Source organism: Canis lupus, chromosome 28 (assembly GCF_003254725.2).
Source record: "Canis lupus dingo isolate Sandy chromosome 28, ASM325472v2, whole genome shotgun sequence".
In the NCBI taxonomy this organism is placed as follows: Eukaryota; Metazoa; Chordata; class Mammalia; order Carnivora; family Canidae; genus Canis; species Canis lupus.
In genome coordinates this window covers 23,815,982-23,841,139 of record NC_064270.1, presented here as the reverse complement: position 1 = coordinate 23,841,139, position 25,158 = coordinate 23,815,982, and the positions used below count along the sequence as shown (strand labels likewise).

General features: G+C 37.9%; 1 protein-coding gene across 13 annotated transcripts in view; it reads right to left on the bottom strand.

The window, feature by feature from the left end:
- Positions 1-25,158, bottom strand: part of VTI1A (vesicle transport through interaction with t-SNAREs 1A) — a 357,179-nt gene that overhangs the window by 201,337 nt on the left and 130,684 nt on the right. For 2 of the 13 annotated variants that reach the window (XM_035708145.2, XM_035708147.2), the window contains one exon: positions 2,698-2,840. The exons of the other annotated variants lie outside the window; for them this stretch is intronic. In XM_035708145.2, the coding sequence (XP_035564038.1) occupies positions 2,713-2,840 (128 nt within the window). In that variant the 3' untranslated portion in view covers positions 2,698-2,712. Of the gene's footprint in view, positions 1-2,697; positions 2,841-25,158 lie in introns of those variants that run through there. 13 annotated transcript variants of the gene reach the window in all.

The following is a 25,158-nucleotide window of genomic DNA, read 5'->3' as shown; positions in this document are numbered from 1 at the left end:
GACAAGCGCATGAGTAAGCAAAACAGGTTGTGGAGAGAGAAGAGAAATACTTCATCATTTTGATAAAGCTGGACGCCAGTACCCTAGCACTCTTAAAAGGCCTGAAGAAACCTTGCTTCCTAAGACTCGAGACCAGGCCTGGCACAGGTACAAAATGTCAGGGAGGGTTGCCTATAATTCCCTCCCTTAAATAACAAACTCAAGTGTTAGCTGAGCATATTTCCATGAGTTAAATCCGCTTTGGGGAGCCTACATAGAGGGGTTATTTCCCCTAAAAAGCATTTCTCTTTGTATAAAGCGAAAAAACCAGGAACATATTTTCACCAAATGAAACATGGACTTCGAGAGAGAGAGTTGAATGGAAAAAAAAATGGGAGGAAAAAATGGAACAACAAAAAGAGCTGGTTAACAGGAGGCTATTGCATTTCCCAAGCAAGCACTATGAGTTTAATTGAGGCTGACGCATGACAGACTCGCGTGTCCGGTAGCGCCCGGGCCCGACTGAAGCTGCTGACAGAGGGTAAATGGCGCACGGCGGCGGGGCCTGCCCTGGCCTGGCATGGCGGCGGAAGTGCACAGAGCCTGTCAGGGGGTAGCAGGAGGGCTAATGAAGGGCAGCCCTTGGTTTTAAAATTCTTCTCACTTAGTTTTGGATCAGACTCTACACCAGAAAGCCTTCGCAACCTTTTAGTGCTCAGTTAAGGATATGTGACACTTATTTAAAAATTAATGCATTCTAATCAATTTCAAGTTAGACAGCAAAGAGTCTGCAAAAGAGGGGAGGCAAAAAGAGAAGGCAGAAGGAGAAGGGAAAAAAAGCGAGAGAGAGAATGAGCTCTATAAATATGGAAGGAGGTAGAAGGCACGAGAAATATGGCGTAAGGGGTACCTAGGTGCTTTTGGACATCTTTGTAGAAAGAATTTTGTAGTGATAGGCATGCCAACAGAAGGAGGCAGTGGGGGAGTAGTGGTGGTGGATAAAACATCCTTTGTATATTTTCCCAATAGTATACAAAGTCCAGGAACCAAAGAGTGAAAAGACTAATGCAAAAAGAAATTTTAACATTTGTAAAAAAAACCCCACAAATGTAACTTAAAAAAAAAAAAACGCAACTGTTTTCCCCCCTGACCACCACAAGATTACTGTGTATCCCATTATTAAAACCTTTTCTCCATTGCCGCATGGTGGGGAGTCTTCTGAAATGACTGAATATACGTATCGAATATGTGCCTTAATAGAAATGGTAATATTCATATACCCAATTGAATAAATATCAAAGAAAAATTATCACTCGTTTTAAGTGTCCAGGCACGCAAGCCTAAGTCTAGCTTTCCCGTTTTATTTATACTATTGCCAATACAGGAAAGTGCTTAATTACAATATTATTATTTATGTGTTCTAGGTACTGGAAAATCACACATACGTAATCCACATTTTATTACTTAGAAAAGACTTAAGAAGGTGTTTGCCATTTTAGTATAAGTAGTGGAAGGTAGAAAGAAATTATCAAATTCATTTAATGAAGATCACAGTTTAAAACTGAAAACTCTGTCACCTTGTTTTCTATTAATCCTAACTAAAACCAAATGTGCCTTTCTAGACCTTTCTAGAGATAAATTCCTGCCTAACTAGATTGGCTTTCAATAACAGAATATGAGAATATGCTCATTTATAGTCACATGAAAATCCTGATACCTGTTTTCAAGCTCATGACTAAAATTGCCTTTGTTAAAAGGAATTTGTGAATCCACAGGTTTGTACCCCCCAAAAAAGAACTCTTTAATAATCATCTTTCTCTATAAATAAGCTTTACCAAAAATGACCAGTTTGTCAGATTTTAAAATAAGCATTTTATTTTAGTTTTTTGCTTTCTAGATTTGTTTTTTAAAAATTCCAAAGATATCAATTTAGGGTGTTGACATTAAAATTTAATTATTTTTCCATGACCTCATCTTGATTGCCTCTGAGTAACTCAAAAAGCTATTTAAAGAATCTCATACTCACCTTTATAACATGCATTGAGAAAGCTCATACGCATGTAGAATTTATACAAATGACCAAAATAGCTTGCTGAATTACCAGGGAGCTTTTAGGGAATTTACATACTGGAAGCATGGGCAACCAATCAGAACTTCTAATCCTTTCACAAGTTATTTGCTCAATAGCACGATAATGAAAACAATGAAGAGGAATGGCAATAGAGTGTAGCAAATAAAGCTCACAGACACACATTTTATTCTGTTTTACTTATGTCTGACAAGAGATCTTATTTGTAATTCATTCCTAGAACCACTGGGCTTCAGCCAAAGCAAGTAACATTACTCCATTACTGTTTCTTATTGAAGATTAGTTTTTGTCAGTGTCACCATGCGGGGACAGCTTTCATTACAAATGGCTGGGATTAAAAGCAGTCCTAGGTTTCTTTACGGTTAGCATAAAGCAATCTAGGAGGAGGTTAGAGTCAGCCATATGGAGAAAGTAGTAAAAATCAATCTGACGACAACTGACATTTTCATTTCATTTGTTTACTGGACAGTCTAGATAGTCTAGATGCATCCTATAGTTTAGAGATAAAAAAAATTCTTGAATAGGCATTTTGTCTAAAGTGCTAGATGGCAATGAGCTATCGAAGCAAAGTAAAAGAAATGTCAATACAAACAATGTTTCCTTTTGGTTAGAATTATTTTATTAGTTAAGTTGTAATATCTGAGTCAGTTATCTAAGAAATTTGGGTAGGAGATAAGAATTGGACTGGATGACTTCAAAGATCCCTTCCAAAGCGAGGATTCTTTGGGTTTATGCCACAGTTTGTTTGGTGTTTTTGGCATGGGAGATGCCCCTAAAAGGCAAACGAGAAAATGAGGCTCAGGAGATTATTGATTTGGGGCTTTTACCTAGAGCATCAACTGTAATCACTGGACCTTTTGATGCTCTTAGGGACCCTCCTGGGGTTGCCTGTGTTTTCCAGAGGCTTAGCCACAGAGCAGACCTATGGGACAGTCTTGAAAAAACGTGAAAACAAAATGACTAGAAAACTATGCATTTTCTGAGGATTTTAACCAGAACAAGACCAGTTAAATGTGATGCTATATGTTGTATGCCTGAAACTAATGTAACATGGTGTGGCAACTACACTCAAGTTAAATGAATGAATGAATGAATGAATGAATGAATGAATGACATATACATATAAATAAAATGAAATAGAATAAACTTGGGCAGCCCGGGTGGCTCAGCGGTTTAGTGCTGCCTCCAGCCCAGGGTGTGATCCTGGAGTCCCGGGATCGAGTCCCACATCCGGCTCCGTGCATGGAGCCTGCTTCTCCCTCTGCCTGTGTCTCTGCCTCTCTCTCTCTCTCTCTCTCTCTCTTTCTCTCTCTGTGTTTCTCATGAATAAATAAAATCTTTAAAAAAAAAAGAAATAGAATAAACTGATGCTTCATGTACATAATAAGCATTTATTTGGTCTAGCACCTCTCAAGGCAACAAATTTTTATAAGTTCTGTATCTGTGAAGGGATCAGGTTTGTCTTTCTTTCCTGTGTGTTTCCAAATATTTTACGTAAAAGCGGGGGTATGGTCTTCTAAAATGCCTAGGAATAAACTCATTATTTCATGATAATATGGCTAACTTTCTCCATCTTTTCACAAGTGAGATTCATAGTCCCTTGCAGGACAGACTGACCTGCCAAAGGACTGCTGGGACCTTCACCAGCAAGCCCCCTCTGTGTGGACCTGGGACCATCGTTCAGTGGAGCACCAATGAATCTGCCAAACAAAACTCGTTTGACTCACCAATACAATATCATTTTTTTTTCCATGGAGGGGTGACAATGTGGCAGGGAGGGCTGAGTATTAAATAAATGCTTAAGATAACTGTATGATGACAGGATATTCAAAAGACTTGAAGAATTAGGACGTCTGATACTCTTTTTCTGGAAGATTTTATTTATTCATGAGAGACACAGAGAGAGGCAGAGACACAGGTAGAGGGAGAAACAGGCTCCATGCAGGGAGCCCAATGTGGGGTTTGATCCCGGACCCTGGGATCATGCCCTGGGCCGAAGGCAGATGCTCAACGGCTGAGCCACCCAGGCAACTCAGGACATCTCATTCTTAAAATGAGAAACATGGATTCTATGCAGAGTCATGTAACTACTTAGTAAAGTCTACCATATTATCATCTATCTTTTTAAGATTTATTGTTGGCCTACTATACTCCAAGTATTAGATTCAGGAAGGGGATTTTATTTATCTATTTATTTTGAAGTTTATTTACTTAAGTAAGCTCTACACCCAATGTGGCGCTTCAACTCACAGCCCTGAGATCAAGAGTCACATGCTCTTCCAACTTGAGCCATCCAGGCATCCCAGATTCAGGAAGGGCATTTTAAAAATTAATAAGATGTGACCCTGTCCTCACAGAGTTTACATTCAAATTATTTTGTTTTTTTTTTCAACATTACTATACCTGTAATTATTTCATAGCTATTCTTACACATCCCAAAAGACATTTTTGTATATTTCTAGTAATCTTCTTCTAAAGCTGAGGCCATCTTAAGCAATTTAACCATTTAAAATGCTTGTTCAATTTTGCTTGCTTCCTTTACTTAGCATAAGTTTTTATTTTAATGAATTCTCTTTCATAGAGCAAAAATATACCTCATCACTTAATCCCTCCCCAAAGCATATACCAAGTTTTTCAGGAGCATTAAGCAGCATAGTAAAAGAGGAACTTCTTAAAATTTACTGATATATAAATAAATTAGGATCCACTAAATCTTTATCATAACCATGTATCTCACCAAAAAAAAAAATTTCCGATGAGAATTCTTTCTATAGATTTTTCTTCCAAGCCCAATTTTACTAGTTAACCTAGTTAAAATGGTTTCTAAAGTACAAATATTTAACCAAAGGCATAGTGACTGCAAAAGCTGCTAATCTCCTGATAGCTACACCAACCGACAAACGCTAATTAAAATGCAAAAGGAGTGAAAATGCATCCTGGTCACTTAACATCAGTTTCCAAGCAATGTGCAAAGAGTAGAATAAGAAACCAGAGGTGTTAAAGATTTTATTTTTCTGACCAAGAAAGGTCAGATATAGTGCATCAGAATGCTGCATCTTAAGAAAATCATTATTTTAATGCTGAGATCCTAGTGAATAGAATAGTTTTCAAATATTAAAATCTCTGTGGTAGGCTCTGACCTCAGAATAACAAGAAAATGACAGGCGCTTATTTTTCCACATATAAAAATGACACTTATTGTAAGGTCATTATATAAAAGGCCTATTTCCCCTTCGTGAAATAAATAATTATACCACTGATTCAATATGCTTGCCAGCATGTCTACATGTGGTTTAAGTGGTTATTTCAATCACCTAAATATAGAAAAGAACTAATACCTACAAACTTAAAAACTATGGTCCAAGTGGCCCGTAGCCCTTGTGTATCATTTTTCCCCGGGGTAAATCACTTTCACTGCTTCCTCAAGAACCCCATAAGTATTCTATTTATACCCATGGTGCTTTACTGATCACATCTAGAGGACCGGGTGTACAGTGCTTTAAAAAGTAAACAGTTGGTTAAACAGATAGGTGACCGTATTGTAAATGATGCTGGAGTATTGTCTAATTCTGCCAGAAGGATGCTTCTTTAAGAAATCCTAAAAGACGTTAAAGTAAAAATGTTCAAAGGAAGGAGGTATGAGGTGACTGTATTACAGAAGTGGTTTACGATAGAGTGCTGTGGAAGCCAGCCTTCAACATGGCCCCCAGAGACTCCCACTGCCTGGTATATATTCCCTGTACAGTCCCCCTCCCACATTGTATCAGGGTTGGTCTATGTGATCAATAGAATACTGCAGATTACTTCAGGATACTGCAATACTCTCTTGGATCACTTGATTTGGCAGGAGTCAGTATACTCACTCATGGAGAGGCTCCAAGGTGGAGTGAAACCCTGAGGTCTCCAGATAGCGGCCATGAGACACTAGAAGCAGATTTTCCAGCCCCAGCCAAGCTTTCTGATCACTCAGGCTCTATGCAGGGGTGTGGGCAGCAGGATTTGGTGAAGAAGGGGAGACTCAAGCTCGTAGGTAAGATTTAGATCAGAGTAGCACACAATGACCCAAAGAGTACATGTAACCTGCAGATGAGTTTTGTTTGGCTCACACAGTGTTCTAAAAATCGGCAATTTCAATGAGAATATTTGAATTTCTAGCTTTGCTTGAGAAGCTGGACCATTTCATAACCTCAGATTCACTCTCATCACAGCTACCCCTTCTAGGGACATAGATACATGCTCGTCTGCACCATGCCCCTTTGTCCTATGCCTGGTCTACATTACTCATTTCCTTAACCTGTCAGATCCTTCTAAGTAAGCATTATTGATGAGGTAAGAATTATGTGAGACTGCAAATGCAGGCTGCACATGACTAGGTAGGGAGTAAGTCTTGGCTCTACTGTCTTTACCCTATCTGTCTTGCACACATGTATTTCCTTAGTGGCCCCAGATATTTGAGTTACAGACTCCTGATGTGGATAGATGGAGATGTGAGTATCTAGTATATATAGAACTGTCTCTGGAGGTAGGCAGGTCCATGCAATTAAAGACAGCATGCTTGGGGCACCTGGGTGGCTCAGTCGGTTGAGCATCCAACTCTTGATTTTGGCTCAGGTCATGATCTCAGGGTTATGAGACTGAGCCCCACATCAGGTTCCATACTCAGCACAGAGTCTACTGGAGATTTTCTCTCTCCCCCTCCCTCTGCTCTTCCCCTCGCTCTCTCTCTGCCTAAAATAAATAAATCTTAAAAAAAAAAAAAAAAGCAGCATACTTGGCTAGTGGCTAAGAAGTAGATGAGGTGGTAGTGTGGGGGGGGGGGGGCGGGGGGAGCTATGATCCTGTCCTTTGTCTCCTGCCTGGAAAAGTGGAAGACACCAATTTTCCTTTCTTCCTCTACCTCCTAGATTACTTGTTTACACTCCTGTATTTTCTTTTCCCTTCCAACACTATTCCTAGTGTACATGATGACCCAGCCTTCTCTGGGTAAATATGTCAGGGTGAAAGGAGGAGAAGGAGACACTGCATGGACTGTTACGTCTGTCACTCCCAAGAGCCAGGCCTGCACTTGTCACACTCCTGGGTATGAGGTGAACTGGAAGGGGTAAAATAAAAACATGCGGAAGGTGGAGTTTGAGTGTGGTGAAAGATCAGGTTGGAAAGGCAGCTGAGCAAGTCTCTGGGGGTCAGGAACACAACCAAGACCAAAAATAACCTAGCTCCAATGGGGGGAAATGTTATAGGATATTCTGAAAGGAATTTCAATCCCCAATTGACTTGGGAATTTTTTTCCTCACACAAATTTTCAGAAGAGACTCATCACAAGAGAGGTATAATTTCTAAATGAATAGATGGACACTGTTATATATTTAACTAGCAAATTAATTCAAAATCAACAAACTTCTATGAACTTCTGTGTACTTGAAAACAATGTCCATTTTGACACATTTTAACCTTATCCTAAGTGAGAAGACTATCTCATTTACTTAGACAAGGTCATTTCATAAATTAAACAGGAAGCATCAGAAATGTGATGTTTTATAGCTCTTTGGCTTTTAACTTTCACACAGTATTTTTTTCCTAAAATTCATTCCTTTGTTCTCTAGAAATAGCCTGATATACAGTAATATACCCAAACAGCTCCATAAGAAAGAGGTGATATGTAGAACCAGACTGAAATCTAGAAGCAACATAATCAGTAGTTTCTGTGTATATAGGAATGTCAAATTATCTGAAAGCCTCAAAGGCAGATCCATGGACTGTGAGGAGGCAAACATATATAAACACTATGAAGCCCTTTCAACTTGAATGCCAGATTTCCTCTTTTCTTGAATTTTCCAGTTTACCATGTTAATATTCATAGGCAATTCCCACTTGCGGAAATACTGCATCTGGTGGAATGCCAGTTTAGCAAGATGCTCTGTAAAGAAAGAGCTTGTGATCACATCAATCTGGGAGCACTGCCCTAGTCCTGTATTTGTTTGAACTTGAAAAATAATGGGAAGGAAAATGTTGAAGACACTGTCCATCATATCCCATGGCATTCCTGTTGTGAGAGCCCATGAAAAGAATGGCATATAGAACTCAGGGTTAAGAAGAGCCGTGCTTTCCCAAACCAACTGGTAAGTTTTATCTTTTAGTTACTTTGACTCTTATAATTGGTCAGACTTTCATCTTTGGCCAATAGAAAGTTCAGAGGCAAATTTATAATAACCCACTTCTCATTAACAATAAGGCATTACAGAGTGCATTTCTGACCAACTTCACTTTGTAATTATTTTATCTTTGTCCTAATTTTCTTTAATCCTGTTGCACTTTACATTCTTTCTAGAAGCAAGAGAAAGCACAAGTGGAAAGAGAGGAAGATAGGAGAGGAGAAAGAAAGAGGGGGAGAAAATGAGATAGAAAAATAGACCATCACAATTTACTTAGATCCTACTTTGTGTTAAGTGTTGTTCTAGCTCTTTACATGTATGAGTTTTAACCTTTTACATGTATAACTCTTTTTTTTTTAAAGATGTATTTATTTATTTGAGATAGAGAGAGCATGCACACATGAGTGGGTGGAGACACAGGAGAGGGAGAGAGAGAATCTCCTGATGTGGGTGGGGCATGATCCCTCAACCCTTAGACCATGACCTGAGCCAAAACCAAGAGTAAGATGCTCAAATGACTAAGCCACCAAGGCATCTCTATATGTATAACTCTTTCCCTGGGTGGCTCAGTGATTGAGAGTCTGCCTCGGCTCAGGGTGTGATCCCAGGGTCCAGGATCCTTGCGAAGAGCCTGCTTCTCCCTCTGCATGTGTTTCTGCCTCTCTCCCTCTCTCTGTGTCTCTCATGAATAAATAAATAAAATCTTAAAAAAAAAAAAAAAGAGGCATAAAGAGATGGGATAACTCCCCTAACCTAGCATGGTTGGTAGAGGCAATGCTTGGATTCAAACCCAGGCAGGCAGGCTCCAGAGCATCTCCTCTGCAAAATTAATGGATAGATTAAAGGGTTTAGTCTTCACTCTGTACTGGTTTACTCTTATCCTTGAATCTTTGGTTAACTCGCAGACCAAAAAAAAGAATTTTTTAAGATTTATTTATTTATTTATTTATTTGAGAAAGAGAGAGAGAGAGAGAAAGAGAATGAATGAATGAGAATGAATGAATGAGTGGGGAGCAGGGCAGGAGGAGCAGAGGGAAAGAATCTCAAGCAGACTCTCCATTGAGCACAGAGCCCAACAAGGGGATTGAACCCAAGACCCTGAGACTATGACCTGAGCCAAAATCAAGAGTTAGATGCTTACCTGACTGAGCCACCCAGAAGCCCCAAAATGAGTCGATTTCCAAAGCATGTTGAGAACCCCAATCCTAAATCACGGCCCATGAGCAATGGGAGATGCTACAGGGAAATTGGGAGGCAGGACTTGACTTAATTGTTTTTAAGGGAATGAACTCATGAAGGTTTTACACTTGTTTTTGTGTGTTGTCAAATTTCAACAGTAACTGTTTTTCTCCTTTATAGGTAACCAGACATATAACTGGGCCTTGTATGTCTGGCAGCGTGGAGAGTGTAAGTGAAGTGGAAGGTTAGGGGCAGGAAGGCCGTGATAGGAAACTATTCTTGTTTATCACTTACTGAGCTAGTCTGAAGACATAATATCCCTCTGACTATCTAAGAAATCTGTGAGCATCTTATGTAAAGAGAAGGGATTCTGGAGACTCCTAGGATATATTGTGAGAGCCAATGTGTAAATAAGTCAGTTTGAAGTAAAACAGCATCTAGTTCCTATGGGGGAAAGATCCGAATGAGACAAATCTTGGCAACTAAGGAAAATACTATTGGTATTGAAATGGATCAAAACCAGGCCAAGCCAAAAAACACAACGAAATAAAATAAAATAGTGACTTTTTATACTCAGAAATAAAGACAATGAATGCTATTGAAAAGTTAAACAAAATCCTCCACACTTCTGCTGTACATCAGTGGCCAAAAACAGCCCTACACCTTTAGGACCAAAAGACTTCTGTGGGACAAATGTTCCTCAAAGCCTTTGTGGTATTAAGAAAAGGGCTCTTAATCTCATTACACTGTCAACAAGTTCCCAGTTAATCAGTGTCCACATTCATTTGGGGTTAGCCTGTTATACTTATGCTTGCAATTAAATTGCCACAAGGTCCAAATCAGCTTAAAAGAGTCGTTTTTTTTTTCCCCCTGGTATGGCTGACTTACCAGCACGGCAGTACAACTTGGGTAAAATATATCATAATTAATTACCAGAAGCCTGAAGAGAACCCATTTCATGAGTCTGCATAGTGTATTTAATGGATTAAAAATAAAATACTATTAACAATAAATACTCCTGACCCCAAATAACTATTTAGTTGACATTAAAAATGCTTCAATTGTGTAATAGGTTTTTAAAAAATTAAGCAGTGCATTTGCTTAGCAGACTGTGTGGACAATATTATCAAGTAGTTCTATGTGACCAGATGATTTTTAAAATTGATCCCTGATATCTTTCTTCCATAAAGGTGCTTCTCTAAAGCCTAGTCAATCAGGAAAAAAAAATCACCCAAATAAATGTTTACAAAATTAACATAAATATTGATGTGAACTAGCTTGAACTCTGCTGTTTTACTGTTTGACATTTGACCACAATTTCCCAGCTTATGCATCCCTTATAAACATATGTTGGTAGTTGCTTCCTAAAGGCTGCCTGTTAGTAAAGACTCTTAATTGTCAGTCTACAGGAATGTCTTATAAATCCATTAGCCCCAATATTTCTGTATTAAAGACATAACAATTCGAGTTTCACATTTATTTGAGGCATTTCAAAATTTGTTATCAGGAGGTATTAGGACTATTTTAGCATTTAAAGGATTTCAGAATTAAAGATAAACATTCCACGATTAACGATCAATCCGAGGGAAGGCTTTGATAAGTCTCCATCCTCCTTAACTTTTTGAGTATTATTCTTTAAGCCCTGGGTCGCCTCAGCTGAATTTCACCAAACTTTTGCATATCAATTGCTCATTTTCAGCAATATCCAGGCTATGCCCCTTGCCATTTGTGGACCTGCCTAAGCAAAAGATTTGAGAAAAAAAAATTTTTTCATTTGCTCAATGAACATTAAATCCTGGGCACTGGGCAAGGTTGAGGTCAAAGGGTGAGTAAGACCTAGTCCCTGGTATAATTACTCTTAATTAGGAAAGGAATATGTTAGAATTAATGATTTAATTTCCACTTTTGACATTCTACCGCTCGTGTTAACTTTAGAAATGCTCACATTAAAAAACGCAGTTTATGAGATGGTCTACTATTTGAGTAACTGTCATATGAAGAACAAATGCCTGAAGTTTTTCAGTTCTTCCCATTCTTAATGGCCTGTAAGCCCAGCAATCGGAAGAATGTGACTCAGACTCCATCCACATGCTTTCTTTAGAATTTATGGAAATGCACTGTCTTTATCTATATGTGAATAGTTCTAAGCCACCAAAGGACCCTAGTTATGATAATTTGTGCTCTATCAAAACTGAAACCCAATTTCAGATGTGTTTGTATATTCAATTTCCCAAAGGCCTTGAGAAGAATTACTTCTATAAAGGCTAAAATGTGGACGATTCTCATTAATTCATAATGATACCTTACAGCACATGTCACTTCCCTTTTCTTGCCTTATTGAGGATATCTGATGCAGACAATACTTGTTTTATGATTGTATAACCAGTGAGTTCCTATACTTATCAGCTTAAAGGTCAAGGGTTATGCTGGTTAGTCACACTTAAGAACACAAACAGGACAGATCTACTTCCTAGGATGAGGCATGGGACAAGTAATAAAATTGACCAAATACCAGAGAAACCATAAATAAAATAAAGAGTGTTGACAAAATGTGGAGTGAGTACCTGCTTGGTATCTAGTAAGTTAGGCCAGATCCATTTAGAAGTTTCCTTCTAGAAACAGATTTTAAATACAATAAATGCAGCAAATAATTTTGAGTCAAAATTTTAGTCCAGAACATTCCGAATATTAGCAAAATTGTTTATGCATAGCAGACATGCCAACTGATTTTAATGAACATCAATATTTACTATCATTGGGGTATTATAGACTCTGGTTTCTTGTTGGTCAATTTTTCCTTTAGAAAAGCATCTTGGACTTTCCTTCCTCTGTACCTCCGTTTAGGTGGTTCTTTCACCCAGAATGCCTTTTCGTTAAGTTCCACTTAGTAGTACTCACTGTCCAAAACCCAGGCCAAACTTCATCTCTCCTTTCATGAAGGTTTTCCTAATCTAGCAACTAGATATGAATGCTCTTTTCTTGGACTCCCATAGAACTATGCTTTCAACATGATTACAGTATTTAGAGTCACTCTAAGTTATACTTGTCAGCCTAACATTTATTGAAATTCACCTTTATTAGACTGTAAAGGCCTTGAAAGTAAACCAGGGATTGTACTTTATTCATCATTGCCTATTCAGAAGCCTTAGCATGAGGAATCGTACACAGCAGATAAAATATTTGTACCTACATACCCATACTCTAGATGAAACAGTGCAAATAAATGCCATAATGTAATTCTCACCAAACACTAATTTTAAAGTTGTAAACATTCATTCATTCATCCATTCATGATTTTTTAAACATTCACCTTTTGCCAGGCACTATGTTAGGAGCTAGAGACTTAGCAGAGAATAAAACAGACCTACTCTCCTTTAAGACTTTACATTCTGATGGTAAAAAACACAATAAACAAACATGGACTATGAGGTCGGTAGTGATGTGTAGAATAAGGCAAAAATGAAGATAGTATTTTAGACAGGGTACTTAGGAATGAGCTTTCTGAGGAGGCCACACTTGAATGAAGTGTGAGTCATGTGAATATCTGGGAGAAGAGCTTCTGGGCAGAAGAAATAGTAAAACAGAGACCCTGGGACAAGGACATACTAGGCATTTTGGAGGAACACACAAAAAGGAGAAGTAGAAATTATGGTTAGAGGAAAAAGTGGCCAGATAATAGAAGGCCTTCTGGACCACACGAAGTACAGACTGGATTTTATGATCGGAGGGTTACTTAATCTTCAAAGCATCACTCTGGCCACTAATAAGGACCAAAAAGATTATGCTGGGGTACTTGTAGAAGGGGGAGCAATTAGGAGGTTACTATGACAGTGCAGGGTGGAGGTGCGGGTAGCCTGGATCGGAGTGCAAACAATAGTGTAGAGACAACTGGTCAGACTTGGAATATTCTTTGAAGATAGAGCCTCTAGGATTTGCTGATAGATTGGATATGAGGCTTGAGATAGAGGGAGGAATCCAACCTGTCTCCAGGGGTTTGGTTTGAACAACTAAATGAAAGTTATTACCTTAACCAAGATGGAAGAGATGGGGTGGGAGAAGGTAGGGTGGTGGGGAAGGGAGGGTTCTATTCTGGACACATGAAGCTTGAGCCAACAAAGAGCATCAGTTGGACATGCTGAGTAGGTAGCTAGATATATGTCTGCACTTGGAGATATAAATGTGAAATTTATGGGAATATAGCTGCAATCTATGAATACATATATACGCTTTTGAGGCTACAAGGTTAAAATTAACTGGTATACTTTTAAGCCCACTTAAAACCTATTAAGGCACACTGAATTTTAAAAATAAAGTTACTTTAATCTGTTGCCTACCACATCAACAGTTGACCCTAATCCCAAAGGCATAAATAAGCATGCACATTTTGGGCAAACTTTAATCATAAAAAAGAATAAAGTATATTCTACCATGAATATTTCAGCAAATAGTCATGTGAAGGAACATGAATGTTTAATTTAGACATCACCTCTGTCACTGTATGTTAGATAGCATGTCTGTGATTTCCTCTGGAAATTCCAAAATGCAGTCAAGTTTTTCCATGTATAACTTAAAGTAATATTTCCCCACTATACAGCTATACTTTTCTTTTTTTAATTCCTCATCCCCTAGTCCCAAGCTGTACACAGAATGCTTAAAAGAATAAAAATCCTTAAAATTTTATTAAATTAAAAAAAGTTTATATTCTCCTGGCCAGCTTTGTGCCATAGACTCAAATGGAAAAGCCAGCCCAATACAGGTACCTACTCATTGTATATCATACATACATGTGGTAAAAAACAAAGATATGGGGAGACATGAAAACTCACCATTTTCCCCCTTAAATAAAATTAGCTAATTCTGCCCATATGTACAATTCCCCCAAAGAAATTCTCCTTACTTATTTTCAAGTGAGGCTGTTAATAAGAAGGAAAAAAAATGAATGGAAAATTTGCCTATCCCAATTATGGCTCATCAACCCAAAAGATACAATCTATAATCTATGTTAGGAAGGAAATAAAAAGCGAAGAAAGGAGATAGTTCCTGGTCACCAGACGGGGAGTGGTTGCAACGGGACTCCTCAGTCTCTCTCTGCTGATTCATTGCTGGACCAATCTTTTAAAAACACGGTAGATTATTGCTGCTATAACCAAATTACCAAAAACTTAATGGTTTAAAAGGACACAAATTTATTTTCAAAAACTGGAAGCCAGAAGTCTGATATGGATCTCCCTGGACCCAAATCAAAGTTTTGTCAGGGTCGTGTTCTTTGTGGAGGCTCTAGGGAAGAATCTGTTTCCTAGCTTTTTCCAGCTTCTAGAAGTCATCTGCACTCCTTGGCTTACGGCGCCTCCCTCCATCCTCAAAGTGAGTAGCCCACTATCTTCAAACCCCTCCCTGTCTGACCTCTGCTTCTATCATCACCTCCTCTGCCTTGGATACTCCTACCCACCTCTTGTAAAGACCCTATGATTCTATTGAGACCACCAAACAATTCAGGATGATCTTCCTATCTCATGATCATACACATTTGCAAGGTTCCTTTTGCCATGAAGATCACATATTCACAGGACATATTGGGGGAGAAGGGCAATATTCTAACTGCCACACATTGTTTTCAAATATTTCATTTCTCAGAAATGTTTTGCAACCACGGTGGTTAATAATTAGGGTTCTGGAATCAGCCAGCCACAGATTTAAAATTTGCTTCATTACCCACCCAGCTGTGTGTGTGACCTTGGACATGATTCTTAATTTCTCTAAACCTTAGTTTCTGATTTTATAAAGGAGGAAAATAATAGTATCTACTTCATAATGATAATCCGATAATGAATGCCAAACACATAGCATGATTAATTTTTGAAATATTTACTTGAGTTAATCTCTATGTGCCAGGCCCTGTGCTGGGATATTATTATTCTTTTTTAGTACAGAATGAAGTCTCTATTATTGAAAGCACTCCACAAAGGCTTTCTCCTCCAGTGCTGATTGGCAGTCTACTTACTGGCATTCACCATCTACTGCTTTTTGTCCTGATATTTAACTTCTCATTTACATACAGACATACGCACATATATACTGGAGGACAATATCTACCTGGCTCTATTTAAAAATGAGTAATAAAGTCAACCCAACTTGACTTTCCAACACTTAACCAACACCATGGGGAGTCACATTTTGGAAGCCTGCTTCTCTAGCCTATTATGCTCTTACCCTAATCAGACCCCTCCCTGTGACCTTACTGTAGCCTCACTGATCGGTGAATCCCACCCTGCTAGCTGCTTCTCATTTCAGTCCTTTTCAGGCATTAAAATCTTGGCTTTTCACAGTGGCTCTGACCTCTTGTCTTTCATCCTAGTTTCTTGGAGAAGTTTCTAGATGAGTGGCTCCTGTTTTGGGTGCAGATCCTCAGAACACAGTCAAAGAGTGACTGGTATGTTTTGAAGAAATGGTGAATGGAAATGAGTAAGGGAAAGAAGGAAGAGAGTAGACTCTTACTGCAATCCAATCTTGTTATTGCTAAGTCATATATAATGTAGGTTGATTCTTTCATCTCGAAAATAAAATCATTTCACGAAAGCAAAGCCAGAGAAAACCAGATAAGCCTAATTCACAAATGAATATGTAGCAGGCCTTTCCTTACATACCAGCATTACCAAGAGGGTGGACAGTATATAGGAAATCAATCATGAGTCCAGGTTATTTAAAAGAATGGGAGCTTTTCCATCTGACACCTAATGGCGACAGCAATAATACAAAATAAGCTTTTAAAAATTGTTCCCCATTGTTCTCCATTATTTGGGTCTTTGATGTATCCTACATTATGAGCTATCAAAGCAAGGCAATACATCCAAGGGAGGGAACACCACTAATGAAGGAAACATTAAAAGGTTATGCTTTCTCCCCATTACTTTTGTCTTCTTTGCAAATGGTTTTAAAGGTCATTTTAAAAATAGCCTGCGAGGCTACAAAGGCCTCTAAATATTTAAATAACACAATGCAGTTTATTTTTACATAGTGTTCTAAATGGACATCACAAAATGCTTCACAGAAATGTCAGTCAAAGGCTAAAGAGAATAGAAAGGTACATTTGAAGACGAAACAGAAGGAAAACAATGGTTCAGCAGAGAAGGAAGAGGCCTTTCAGTAAGCGGTACATAAACTAGTTGCATACATGAAAATGCAACCATACAGTTTGGATAATTTGAGAGACCTAAGAGACCAATGACAGAAAAGGGTTAAACTGGAGACAGTCCAAAATCAAGGTGTCAGAATTTATTGCAGGAAACTTGAGTATTGGTTTTGGATCTTTGAATGCTAGTCTGATAACGTTCCTCTGAAGAAAGCGACCAGAGTTTTTTGTTTTTTTGGTTTTGTTTTGTTTTGTTTTGTAAGCATTTACTATGTGCCAGGCCCTAGGCTCAGGCTCAGTATTTTTTTTTTTTAAGATTTTTATATATTTATTTGATAGAGAGACCAAGAGACAGAGATAGCGACAGAGATAGCAAGAGAGAGATCACAAGTGGGGAAGGGAGAGGAAGCATGCTCCTTGTAGCAGGGAGCTTGCTGGAAGGCTTAATCCCAGGACTCTGGGATCATGACCTGAGCCAAAGGCAGATGCTTCACTGACTGAGCCACCCAGGTGCCCCTGGGCTCAGTATTTTTTGTTACCTTACATTTAGTCCTCACAGGTTGGGTTATCCCTGGAATACCTATAGACAGAGAAACAGATCCCTAGAGGTTCAATCAATTCTCACAGGTAATAGTGGTAGTGTCTCTTCCAGATCTGTCTCATTCTCAAACCTCCAATTCAAGTTAGCTTCAAAGAATGAGAACCAGATAACAACCCAAGAAGCAAAACCATAAAGGAATTAGAAAGAAAATATGAGTTTGTTTTTGATCTCACTTATGGCAGGGACGGCTTCTCTGAGCAGAAATTCAAAGGGAAATATAATAAAAAAAAAGAAAAATTTCATCATATCAAATTTAAAATTTCAGTACTTCAGAAGAAAAAGCCTACTGACAAATTTGAAAAAAGTATGCCACAAACATGACACACAAAACAGTTACTAGAAGAGCTCTTATGTAAATCAAGAAGAAAAACACAAACAGATCAACAGAAAAAAATTAACTTTCAAAGAAAAAAATAAGCAAAAGAATTACAACGATTAATAAACATAAGAGAAAATATCAGCCTTACTAGTGATGAAGAAATGCAACAAAAACCACAAGCACATTTTCGCTCAGTGTGAGTGAAGGTTTAGGAAAGAAAAATTAAACCATTTATAGCTTTATAGAGGACAGTTTGTTATTACGTATTAAAAAATCAAGAAAAGGGTGCTTGGGTAGTGCTGCTGGTTGAACATCTGACTCTTGGTTTGGGCTCAGGTTATGATATCAGAGTCCTGGGATTGAGCTCCGCATAGGGCTCTGCACTCAGCATGTAGTATGCTTGAGAATCTCTCTCTCCTGCTCTCCTCCCTTCCTACTTGTGCTGTCTCTATCAAATAAATAATAATAAATAAATAAAATCTTTAAAAAAATCATGAAAATATTTATGTTCTTTGGCCTAACAATTCCATGCTTAGGAATATACCATTAAGAAAAAAAACAGAAATTTGTGTAAGGAATTATGAACAAATATTCCCATGCAACATTAGAATAGTAAAAAATTAGAGAGTCAGAATGTCCAGTAATAGTGGTCTGGTTAAATAAATTTATGGTATGCTCACAGGATGCAGTTGTAGACAGACATTAATTTATATTTCTCAACAGAACATTTGATGATATGGAAAAGACTTCATATTCTATTAATTTTTTTAAAGTAGGCTTAAAGAAAGTTATCTGTATTTTAGGGGTTACTAACCTAAACACTTACAGAGAATAGTAACAAATGCACAATGATACACAACCACGTTTTTAAAAGGGCAGCCACATGTCCTTTATAAATGGTTCACATAGACATGCATCCACCAGCCTGTGACCCTTGAATATTTGCCAAAAAATATTTAGAATGGTTGGGGGATTATGAGTAAGTTTTATTCTCTTCTGTGTGATTTTCTACTTTTCCTAAACTTTTTGTACAGAAAAAAAAACCCCCAGATTCCACTTTTTAAAAAAGATTTATTTATTTACTTACTTACTTTTTAAGAGAAAGAGCAAGAGAGAGTGTGAGCAAGCATGGGGGATACACATAGGAAGAGGGGGAGAGATTACCTCAGGCAGGCTCCTTGCCCAGTATGGAGCCCAACCTGGGACTTGATCTCATGACCATGAGATCATGAACTGAGCCGAAATCAAGAGTTGGACATTTAACCAACTGAGTCACCCAGGTACCCCAACCTTTTATAATAATCACTTTTATAATCAGAAAAATTCTAAAAAATGTCATGAAAAAAAAATGACAATCCACCCCAGCCTGCTTTTAGACAGACCTACTGATCCCAACCCACTGGGAGGAGGCTTTTTCTGCCCTATTTGAAGGGCTCCCTCTGCAGAAGGGGACTTCACTGTCTGTACTTCACAAGCCTGTCTATCCTCTGACCATGACACCCGAAAATGCACTAAAAATGCCAAAGTAGTGGTTCTCAGTCTTCACTAGCATCAGAAGTAGCCAAGGAGCTTTTAAAAATATTGTTGCTTACACCTCACCCTGGAGATTCTGATTCAATTGGTCTGGGATGGGGCCCACACATTAATAATATGTAAAAGCTCTTCAGTTGATTCTAATATTGAGCCAGGGTTGAAAATTCCCCATCTGACCTCAAGTCTTTGGACTGCAGCCTCATTTCACTTCTCACATTTCATGTCTCACTGCATCCTTTAAGAAGATGCAAAAGAAGACCATTCTCACTCTTGTTATAAGACGTTCATCCTTATCTCTAATCTATTTGAAATCGCTGCTATGCAGTCTCTCCTTTAAGCTGAATCAATCTGAATTGTTTCTTTCTTCCAATACCATACAATCATTCCTTTGACAAACACTTGAATAGAAAGTACTACACCCCAGTACTATAACCCTTTTCTTCCTGGCACTTAACCAAGTCTAATTTTAGGTTTACCTTTTGGATTAATATTTTCCTTTACTCCAGTGGACTGTCAGCTCCATGAGGGGAAGAGCAACACCTGGTTTTATTTCCCATATGGCCCCATAATTTACAGACTGAGTATCTGTATGTGGGCACCATGTCTATCTGTTTGTAGATTCTCTGAGGATGGCATTCAGAATGCAATATTTATGGACTGGGAACCTGCTGCATACAAATACTATGTGAAATAATATCTGGATATAAACCAAAACACAGACAGACTCCAAGTGCTACGATTTAGTAGGAAAGAATTGAAGGCAAACAGCTAAATGCAACACCAAGCCTAGCGAAGAAATGCCGTCAAAGAGGCCCAAACCCAACAGTATCCACAGATGGAAGAGTGACTTTTGATTGGGACTTCCATGGAAGCCTTCATGGAGGAAATGCCATTTGAGTTAAACCTTAGAGGATGAACAGATAATTAGAAAGGATGAAGACAGGGCATTTGCTGTGATAACAAATTACCTCAAACTTAAAACAACAAAAATTTGTTACTTCAAGGTTCTTAAAAAAGATTTATTTATTTTAGAGAGAGAGCACGTGAGCAAGCAGAGGGGCAGAGGGAGAAGGAAAGAGAATCTTAAACAGGTTTCACCCTCAGCATGGAGCTTGACTCAGGGCTTGATCCCACAACCCTGAGAGCATGACCCGAACCCAAATCAAGAGTCGGACGCTCAACCGAGTCCCCCAAGTACCCCTATTATCTCACAGTTCTAAGGGTGAGAGGTCCAGATGGGCATGACTACTTCTTTTGGTCTGTATCCTATAAGGCCAAAATCAAGGTATTGCCTGGACTGTGTTCACTTCTGGAGGTTCTGGAGGTGAATCCACTTTGAAACTCATTCAGGTGGTTGGCCAAATTCAGTTCCTTGCTGTTATATGACTGGGGTCCCTGTTTCTCTGTTGCCTACCAGCCAGAGATCTCTCTCAGCCCCTATCTGTACTCCTCATCGCTTTGCCCACTCCACCTTAAGACAGCAAAGGTACTCAGAGTCCTCCTTACAATTTGAATCTCTTCAGCATCTCCTTCAGCTTAATCTCTCCTGCCTCTAATCAGAGAAAGTTCTTTGCTTTAAAGAGTTCATGTGATTAGACTGGCTCACCAGGTTGAAGAAACTCTCCCTATCTTAAGTTCTGTAACCTTAATTGCCTCTGCAAAGTCTCTTTTTTCATGTATTATAAAATATTCTCAGGTTCCAGAGATTGGGCAATGGACATGTTTGGAGGCCATTTTGTCCACCAAATAATGTGCAGTGTAGTCCGCATGATATGGTTGGAGCATAGATGTTGGGAGATAAGATGAAGGAGCTCCAGGGCTCAAATACCAGGCTGAAATGTCTGGATTTTTATCTTGCCAGTAAGAGGCAGTAAAGATTCTGAGAAGGTAAACTTCATAGTCTAAGCAATATGAAATTGTTTTTGAAAGCTAACTCTTGTAACATAGTTCTGAGGAAACAATAGAAAACTTGGCTCTTATGGTTTACATGCTCCTACCATCAAAGCCTGAAACAGAGATACCTTTGCTGAAGGTACCTTCTTCCTCAAGTTGTGGCTGTCTTTCTATACACTTAGTATTCTGGCTGAATCTTCTGTTCCTGCCTCCGATCTCTGGTCTAAGGCAAAAAATAAGTTTTATATATTTATAGATATGCCCAGTACTTGACTTTCCCCTTTAGAACTCTCATTTATTAAATATATCTTTCCATTATTAGCACTGAATAAGGAAAAAATTCTTAGTATCAATTCACCCATATACAAGTTTTTGAGCAGCTACCAACTTGCATATCACACTCAACATCAAGAAACATGGCTAGGACTCAAAATAACTCTAATGGAGATTTGGGTAAAAACATCTGAGTGGAAAAGTAAGCTAGGTTCAGTTGCTGAGTTCATATTCTAAGTACAAAAATATTGTGTCATGAAAACTAGAGATCTCCACTTAAATAGCACCCTAACATTAAGGTTTGGCCCTTCAATCCCTATACACATTAAATCTATAAAAAGGAAGAAAACTATAAATCACCAAGTTTAAGGAAATGCACATTGCAATTGTCACGAAATAAATTCGGGCTTTTGTAACATAAAATTTTCTCTCTTCTGACTTAATACTCTTGTGTGTTGTAATATTTTCTGGTTAGGAATGCAGATTCTGATGTCAGATTGCTAGTTTAAATCCCTGTTCTACCATTTTCCAGTAGTGCTACGTTTGGCGAATTACTAAACTCCCTGTAGCCTCCTCACAATGGGGACAAAAGTAAGAGAGTTGTTGCGAAGACTTCATACATGTAAAGCACTTACAACAATGTCTACACGTAGTGAGTGCTTGACAAATGTTAGCTATTATCATGATTATTATTTTTAGATGTCAGATGTTACTCTCTGCAATCCATTTCCCTTCCTCTACCCCCCCCAAATTATTAAGAGAAGAGAGGTTTTAGTTTTATGAAAACCAACCAGTTCTCCGACACCATAAGGCAAACAAAATAGTTCTCTTAAAAGCAAAAATCTTCAACATTTGCACTTTCATTTTTATAAAACTTTGAAAAGAAAAAAAAAAGATGATAAAGGAAGCCAAGAGTAGAAATCTGTAAAAAAAAAAAAAACGGTTATAAGAAACTGCACTGATGCTTTCCACTGAAATAAATACTTCCATCTCTGCCAGGAACTGTGTTCTGCAAGTGAGTGAAGGTGTCAGGAGAGGTAAGAAAGCTGGACAAAGCCTGGAATAAAGGAGCGATGTTATTAAACACACTCATGACACAGTGATGACGTGCATGCAAGGTAATGCTGCCAGTTGAGAGAAAGTGTTGAACACGCATTATGGTGCATGAAAGCCCCACACAATGATGGTCTATGTGAGGGACGCGGACTTGCAAAGCTAATATAACGTACGTTTCATGCCTTTCTACTCCCCACTACTTTCTATCCACAGTTCTAAGGCAGGCTCGGGGAAGAGTGAAACATGGCCTCATCCTTCTTTATGCTCTCGATTTGTAAGGGGGTATTGTCATTCATTTCAAAAGAAATTAAAGAGTAGCTCCATACTGAATAGAGAAACTTAATTTTCAAACATGTTACAACATAATATTATCAGTCTTTCACTGAATGACTTCAAACATTCAACAAGTAGTACTTGCCATGAACATACTATCCGGAAGTAATACTCTGAAATTTATTATATTTACTACTTTTAGTACTGATTTGCTTTAGACATTAGTGGTTTTTTTTTTCAAAAGGAAAAAATAAAGCCCTTCATAATGATACAGCCTAAATTACAAATGTACTATATTTACTACTTTTAGTACTGATTTGCCTTAGAAATCAGTCTTTTTTTTTTCAAAAAGAAAAAAAAACAATCCTTCATAGTGATACAGCTTAAATTACAACTATTTTAGACGAAATGGGAAAACTATATTTATTGCTTTTTGCTCCAAAGCCACTCATATTTCCATATATATTTCTGTCGCTTGTCTACTTTTTCCTTTCATACAATTAAATTCAATGTAGAAATGGCGAATGCACAATCGCAGCTTAGTTCACATTAGAAGACACTGCATAAGCTCCTTTAAAAGCTCCGTAAAGTTTTCTTTACACAATTTTCCTGCCTAAATCCACCTCATTTTTCTTTCATGACATCACAGCAGCAGTGGTTTTTAATTTCATTTCAGTGGGAAAGACTTGGCTTTTAAACCTTATTTTACTAAAACCAACAAAGCATGAGTTCAGGATAAACACACACACATATACACACACATACACACCCTTCTCCTGATTAAAACAATGCATTAAGAATGTAAGAAACCATCAGAAGCACTTAAAATAGTTCAGGAATTTGGAGGGAGGGGGAGAAGAAAGGAAGTCTAAAAGTCATTTTCTTTCTGTCTTAACATCGAGGGGAAAATAACCTTCAAAAAAATCCCATTACGTTTTTGTAATACATTTTTATAATTCTGGTTATGCCTCTCAGAATCTAATTCTGAGTATTAGTGGCATTTTTACATTTACTAATTAATCCATTCAAATTATGGGGAGACCCCAGATAATGTGCCCACTCCATTTAGTTCTTTAAGAAATGCAACTTAATATAAGAAGTAAATTTTCAACATTTTCTGCCAAGGTATATTTTGATATCAGATTTCAGGGAATTCCATTTAATGCATCCACTTCACATGTTCTCCTTCATCAAAAGCTTTATCTTTTTTCTTTTTTTCCTCTTCATTAATGTACAACAGTTAGAGCTAAGAACTCTTCTCTCGATTTTCTTTCCAATTCCTTCCCCTTAGTCACACTCATTCTCTGAGCCAGTTCCAGCTCTTGCTTTGGTATTGTTTAACTCTCCTATATCTATGCCATCAACTCCTGAGAACATACATTGTACACCTCTTAAGTTTCCACAGTAACTACTGCAATGGTGTGTACATGGCAAGTATCTGTGACATGAATCTTTGGAAAATAGTGTTCACTCAGAACATTTATAGACTGAAGGAACCTTGAATACGCTTTTGGAAATGCCAGAAATAGAAAAATAGTATTTTCCCACAAATTTTATTTACTTGAAGTATTCTTGAAACAACTGATTTTAATACCTATCAAGAGGATTTGTATTCCATATATAGCATCAGGACTTATTGAAACATAGTACATCCTCCTCAGATCCTAAATCTCATGCCTAAGAAAGTCACAAACAAATGACAATGTGAACTTACACATATAAATGGATAGTGCTAGAAGAAGCTAAGTTTATGGATATGGAATTTCTGAGTTTAAAATTTCAAGGTCCCTGAAAGAATAAAACATGTTTGCTGCTAAAAACCACTGGCCATTTTTAGACAACTAAATCACCAGTGGTTACCCTAAAACTAAGTGCCATAATAATAGGATGTGCAAAATGGAGATGTTGGAAATGAGAAATTGTGAATTTGTTTACTTTGGTCTTTTTTACCATGGCTATGAGAGTAACTATTTTGACTTCCGACTCTGTTAACCACAATTGTTTCTAAGGAGATTGGCGAGAGGAGGGAAGGCAGAAAAAAGTGACAGGAATGGAGAAAAAGGAAAAGATGAAGGAGGGGAAAAAAAGAGATCAGAAAGTTAATGTCAAAGACTGGTAATAAAATTATTCCTTCTTTTTGAGATTTTAGGTCAGATCCCATCACAACATTACCCATTGTCTTATCTGGATGAAGAACTAGCATGTCTGTGTTAAAAAGAATTGCTTACTTCAGAGCCCTGTAGGAAAACAATGTTTTTTTTTTTTGTACCTATTACATTCACTTATTCATTTCTGACTAATAATGTAAAAACTTCTGCTTCCCATCATAATTAGATATTTTATTGTCATGATTAGCAGTTCTAAGAAATAGCCTTTAAAAAGTGGTTTATTTCTCATTTTAAAATGAAATGAGTTTATGCCGATAACACGAAAGGTCCAGAATAAATAGCAACTGAGGAGCACAGAGCTTCCTTGAATGCTTTTTTGGCTGCGAAAAAGAATGTTGCCACAAAAATCTGTTTTGCATCATCTAAATGCTTGAAACAAGAACACATAATTTAGAAGAAGAAGAAAAAAAAAACCGGTGGCGGCCACTTAGCCATAAAGAGCAAAGTCGTGTTAGAAATAGCTTTCCTGTGATATTTTGGTACATTTCTTGGTTTTTTCAGCAATCGACGTAAT